This window comes from Girardinichthys multiradiatus, chromosome 7 (assembly GCF_021462225.1).
Source record: "Girardinichthys multiradiatus isolate DD_20200921_A chromosome 7, DD_fGirMul_XY1, whole genome shotgun sequence".
Taxonomy (NCBI): Eukaryota; Metazoa; Chordata; class Actinopteri; order Cyprinodontiformes; family Goodeidae; genus Girardinichthys; species Girardinichthys multiradiatus.
Genome location: NC_061800.1, coordinates 35410892 through 35416891, shown reverse-complemented (window position 1 = coordinate 35416891; position 6000 = coordinate 35410892). Strand labels below are relative to the sequence as shown.

Sequence of the window (6000 nt, the reverse complement as noted above, 5' to 3'; positions counted from 1 at the left end):
ATGTCTTCATTATTTGTTTCAAACTAGTTTGGTCAGTTTCACATTATTTCAATAACCAGAACGGATTTTCTTTTTGAAAGTAATAGCAGGGTATCAATAAATTTGTCCGTTAAACTATAAAAATAAATGAAAGTTCGATGTCAGGGAATAAACTACGGAAATTATGAAAAAATAGAAAAAGTCCCTCAAAGAATTAAATTTTCTTTTATTCAAACACATTAAATATTGAAAGGAACTTTGTACTTATTGTCTTCGATAAGTACAACAGAGGTCCATTTAAAAAAATCTCTTCCTGTTATCGTCCAATCATATGTTACGCTTGATTTGTTACGTAGCTTCCTAATACGTTCATCCAATCAGACATTGACCTGTAAATACGCCCACAGTCACATGCTGGTTCAATCATGTGCTGCGCTTGATTTCGCTCGTCCAATCAGAGTTGGTGGTGAAGAAACGCCTTAATTTAGATACGCCCACTCCATGTTTAGATTTTCCCACTTCGTTTGCAGGGAGGTGGAGCCGCTGCGCAGCGAATCCTGTTAGAAACGACAATGTCCGACAAAAAGGAGGTGAATTTAACTGGAGTCCGACAGAATAAAGGCGTGTGGCTCGTTAAGGTTTGTTCATGCACACGGTGGGAAGTTGTTGGTATGAACATAAACTTCAACGTGGTGAAAACTGCATGTTTGCTTAACAGTTGGAGCAAACGGATTCAATAAAACTGCCTTTCTGTGTTTATTCGCAATTTTAAGCATTTAAATAAATATTTTTTTAAGGTGAGCAAAAATAAGACGCTTATAAAAATCAATTAATAAATTAATGTATATTTTTCACCTCTTGTCAGGTTCCTAAGTATTTATCTCAGCAATGGGACAAAGCATCCGAAAAGGGAGAAGTTGGAAAGATGTCAATAGAAAAGTATGTATCAAAAGGCTGTTAGCCCTGCAGAGATCAGCAGATGATCAATCATTTGACTCTATGACGCTACAGATTAATTACAAGCAGATTCAAAAACAATTTCTATCAACAGCAATAGCTAAACTCAACACAGCCAGAATGTAAAGGGAGATACAGTTATGGGAATTTGCAATTAGGATGAATGTGTGTACATGCGTTTTTATTTTATCCTTTTAACAACTGCTTCTATTTTACATAAACTATTTATTGCTCATGCACAGACCAAGTTGATTATTTTCTTCATTTCATTGTACTTGGGACAATAACAGTAAAGGATATTCTGATTCTTTTCTTTGTCACAAACTGCTGCTCAATGATGTGGATAATTAAGTAAATGTTTATTGCCTACTCAAATCAGTGATGCACATTATTTTTCTCTTTTTAACAGAAAACAAGGTAAGACAGAGGTGAGACGACTTCAAATGTTCACATTTCTTTTCACCTCCTGTCTTTGGCTCCCAGCCACAATACAACCACAGACTTAAATATGTTTTTTTTGGGAGAGACCGACACAGCGTTGCACTTAGCCTAACTGTGAAATGGAAGAAAAATTACACATTGTTTTCTAAACTGAAAAAGTATATACACTGCACAAAAAAATAAAGGGAGCACTTAAACAACACAATGTGGAACCCAAGACCATCTGCCGTCTCATCAGGAGCATGCCAAGGCGTTGTAGGGAGGTCATAGAGGCACGTGGAGACCACACTCAATACTGAGCCTCATTTAACTTTAAGGACATAACATCAAAGTTGGATCAGCCTGTAGTGTGTTTTTCCACTTTAATTTTGTGTGTGACTCCAAATCCAGGCCTCCATTGGTTAATAAATTTGATTTCCATTGATGATTTATGTGTGATTTTGTTGTCAGCACATTTCAACTTTGTAAAGAACAAAGTATTCAATGAGAATATTTCATTCATTCAGATCCAGGATGTGTTATTTGAGTGATCCCTTTATTTTTTTGAGCAGTGTATATATATATATATATATATATATATATATATATATATATATATATAAATAGAAAAGTCTGGTATATATTAGTACTCTAGTATACCTTTATGGTATACCAGCTTGGCATATTTCTACCCTCTCCTTTGCAAGATAGCTTAGGCTAAGTCAGACTGGATGGAGAACTTCTGTGGAAGCTAATTTTCAAGTCTTGTCACAGATTCTCAATTGGACTTAGGTCTGGACTTTGACTAGGCCATTCTAAATAATTAAATTGTAGCTCTGGCTATATGTGTGGGATTGTTCTACTGGAACATGTGAAGTCTGCTAACAGGTTTTCTTCCAGGATTGCCCTGTGTTGAGTTTGAGCTACCATCTCATTACCTCTGACCAGTTGTCCCGTTCCTGATGAAGAAGAGCATCCCCACAGCATGACGCTGCCACCTCATGCTGGGGATGTTGTGTTCAGGGAGATTTTCAAGGTTACTTTTCTAATACAAGAAAGTTCAGTTTTAGTCTCATATGATCCTTTTCCACATGTTTGCTTTCGCCAAAAAGGCCAGATTTGTGGCGAGCACAACTAACAGTTGTCCTGTTGGCAGATTCTTTACCTGAGCTGTGGGTCTCTGTACCTCCTCCAGAATTACCATGGCTTCTTCTCTGATTAATGCTCTCCTTGCTTTGCCTGTCTAAGTGGACCTCCATGTTTTTGTAGGTTTGGGGTTGTGACATATTCTTTCCATTTTCAGTTGATGGATTGAACAGTGGTCTGTGAGATGTTCGAAGCTTGGGATATTGCTTTATAACCTGAACCTGCTGAACTTCATCACAGCTTTATCCCTGAGGAGTTCCTTAGTCTTCATGATGTTGTTTGTTCACTAACGTTCTCTAACAAACCACTGAGGCCTTCACAGAACAACTGCATTTAAGTTAAATTACAAACAGGTGGACTCTATTCACATATTGACTTCGAAAGGCAAATAAAATCCCAATAAAGCACATTGAAGTTTGTGGTTGTATTTTGAGAAACTGTAAAGTTCAAGGAGTATAAATGCTTCTGCACGGCTCAGTATGAAACTCTCTATTTCTTTGGTTTCCCGTAGATATCCTCTTTCCGCTTTGTTGCACTCCTTGGCTGTTTGTTCTTTCATGTCTCAACTTCCTCACAGGAATCAATAAAGTTTCACCGCATCATGTTTGACCTGATTAAGCAGAAAGACAGCCGATAATATGACTTGTCAGTTGTGTATTGACTGAGCTGGTTGTTTTTTCATGTCTCTCTTTCAGGTATGTTTCAGTCTAAATGAGGAGCTGGCTGCCATGGCTGCTGCAGGACAGAAGGAGGATTCCTGGCAGGTCCCGAGGGAATATCCCATCACGATGCACACAGTGGGTGCACAGACCGTGGCTGTCTTCAGCCAGAGCGAAGCAGGTCAGTCCCATACTCAGCTCTGCCGGCTCGCCTTTTGCCCTCTGACTTTATGGTGCTGGGTAATGGTGTTTGCAGCACTTGGTAACTGCCGTAGGTGGCTGCAGGGTGCAAATTGAAATAGATGTGAGCAATTGTTTGATGTAACGGTCCGAAGGGCATTGAGATGAACTAAAACGTTACTCAGTATTTTCACATTCAGACACATAGAGCAAAAAGCATTTTTCTCAGCTAAGATATCGCAACACTTGGTTCTTCAAGTCTCTTTCTCATATAACTCTTCTGTGATTGCACTGTAATATTCATGAGAATACTCAGACCAGCTCCTTATTTGTGGAGGACATTTTGCTGCCAGGCATAATGTGTCATACGTCCTTTATGAGCCAGAAGGATTTGCATCAGATCAACAGCTTAAAAATAGCTGTGACTGTATTGTTGGGGTGCCTGTTAATGTGTGACCAAAGAATTATGGAAAATTATTAGGGGTTTAATTTTAATGCCTTAGCTTTGTTTGATTACAGGAATTATATTTATAATACTTAAAATTATTTTGGGGATTAAGACATTTCTCTAAATCAGTCATCATTGTGATAAATAAATAAATATCAGTGGACTGGGTGTTCTAGAGCAGTCCTCTACCTGCCAGGGTGCCAGCACTCTGTGAGACATGAATGATTTCTACTGATGCAGAGAAAGGCTCTTAATAATTGGCTGAGGTTGGCTTTAAAACAAATAGCATATTTTGGCCTTTTTTCCCAAGGTGGGCCCGAATTAGTTTAAACCACGCTCTTTTGACTGCAGACCAGAACTGGGTCCAGAGGGGAGTATGTGAAAATGGAGCATTGCACAGATTTCTGATACAGTTTAGTAAGCAGTGAAGATGAGATGAAGAGGAGGGACAGTTCGGTACAGCAACAGAGCAATGAACAAACTGTTCATTACCGTTTGTTGTTTTATTAAGATTTCTTTTTGAAGGTGCTGGTGCACAGAAACAATCATTATTTGTAGTCATCGGTTAGGATCGTTTTGATTTGAAAGAGGTTTCTGTTTAGTTAAAAGGTATATGAGTCAATGACTACCTAATTAACCAACTGACTGCATAGACTTCTGTATTTAAATGCTTGTATTCATACCTACTCAATGACTCCATGGATCTCTCCACCTGTTTTCAAATTAATATGTATGTACCTTTTTTTTTTTAACAAAAAAACAAGCATTTTCAACCAAAAGACAAATGGGAAGAAGAAATGATCCAGGGTAGTTTTTAGGATTCTCCAGAGAATCTTCATAAGGTTCATATCCAGAATCAGGATCGATTATGAGAATACTTTGATTAGTACTTTTAAGTAGTATTCACTGTTTTCTTTTAAACCAAGCCTGAAAAGCTGAGTTTTCAACTAGTTTTCCAGCTGCCTTTTATAGAGGAACAGTTCCACAGCATGATACCACCATGGTCGTCTTTTATTGTAGAGATGGGATTAAATGTGGAATGTCCCACCTTTTTAAAAAAAACAAAAAACACCCCAAAACCCAGGTATTGCACCATAGCAGCAGACTGAATCTCTGAAACCAACTGAGCCAAAAGCAAATTTTAATCTAACTTTTGCAAAAAGACTGACAGCACAGCAGTCATTTTTGAATTCCTAGCAGTTTAATTTTCTTAGAAACCATAAACAATACTTATTTGTAACTTTCAGCGAGTTTGGTGCCTGTTTTTATATTTGTTTCAGTGAAGTAAAAGGGAGTATTACCCAATTCTATTTTCAGTTGGTAGCACTGTTGCCTTGCAGCAAGAAGGACCTGGGTTTGACTCCTGGCCGGAGGTCTTTCTGCATGGAGTTTGCATGTTTTTCCCATGCATGCGTGGGTTCTCACCGGGTACTCCGGCTTCCTCCCATAGTCCAAAAACATGACTGTTAGTTAAATCAGTCACTCTAAATTGCCCTTGGGTGTGAATGAATGTGTGCATGATTGTTTGTCCTATGTCTCTGTGTTGCCCTGCGATAGGCTGGGGACCTGTCCAGGTGTACCCCACCTCTCACCTGTAGACACCAGCTCCCCCGTGACCCACTATGGAAGAAGCAGTATAAATAAATCAATAAATTTATAGTCAAAAAACCTATAGTTAATTAAATAATCAGAAGAAAATTACCAGGGAAGCTTTTAGGTTTCTCCTAAAAAACGTTTTATGGGGTTCAGCTTCAGAATGTTTGTTATACCAAAACAAAGTGTTTCTAAGTAGGTTTATTGGTTTATTGTGTTTTTAAACACAGCTTGAAAAACTGAGGATTTTTCCATACCATAAATAATTTCTTTAGCTGCTTTTTTATAAAACAATCCCACAGCATGATGCTGCCATTACCATGTTTTATTGAAGAGAGCACATTGTAAACTAACTTAGAAGTCCAAGCTATAACTCATGAATCTCTTTATGTTCCTGACCTTTATGGATGGAAGTTGTTTCCATACTGTGTAAAACTCTTCTCATCTGTGTTATTAAGTTGGATAAAATAACTAGAAAACACCTTGATATGCCATAGTATTCTGTGCCTATCTATGTTAATAACTCTAACTCACTGTTCTATCTTGCCAATAACCTGCCCCTCGTTACCATAGGGAAAACAGGCATGAAGAAGACTGGGGTAAATAGAAATGAGTATG

General features: G+C 38.1%; 1 protein-coding gene across 2 annotated transcripts in view; it reads left to right on the top strand.

Moving 5' to 3' along the window:
* Nucleotides 1-484: 484 nt before the first annotated feature.
* LOC124871374 (general transcription factor IIF subunit 2-like) overlaps nucleotides 485-6000 on the top strand; it is an 81720-nt gene continuing 76204 nt past the window's right edge. Inside the window, exons 1-4 of one of the 2 annotated variants that reach the window (XM_047370646.1) lie at nucleotides 491-617; nucleotides 845-918; nucleotides 1346-1364; nucleotides 3198-3342. In XM_047370646.1, coding sequence (XP_047226602.1) covers nucleotides 552-617; nucleotides 845-918; nucleotides 1346-1364; nucleotides 3198-3342 — 304 coding nt within the window. In that variant the 5' untranslated portion in view covers nucleotides 491-551. Of the gene's footprint in view, nucleotides 618-844; nucleotides 919-1345; nucleotides 1365-3197; nucleotides 3343-6000 lie in introns of both variants that reach the window. The other variant, XM_047370647.1, reaches the window with a different exon arrangement.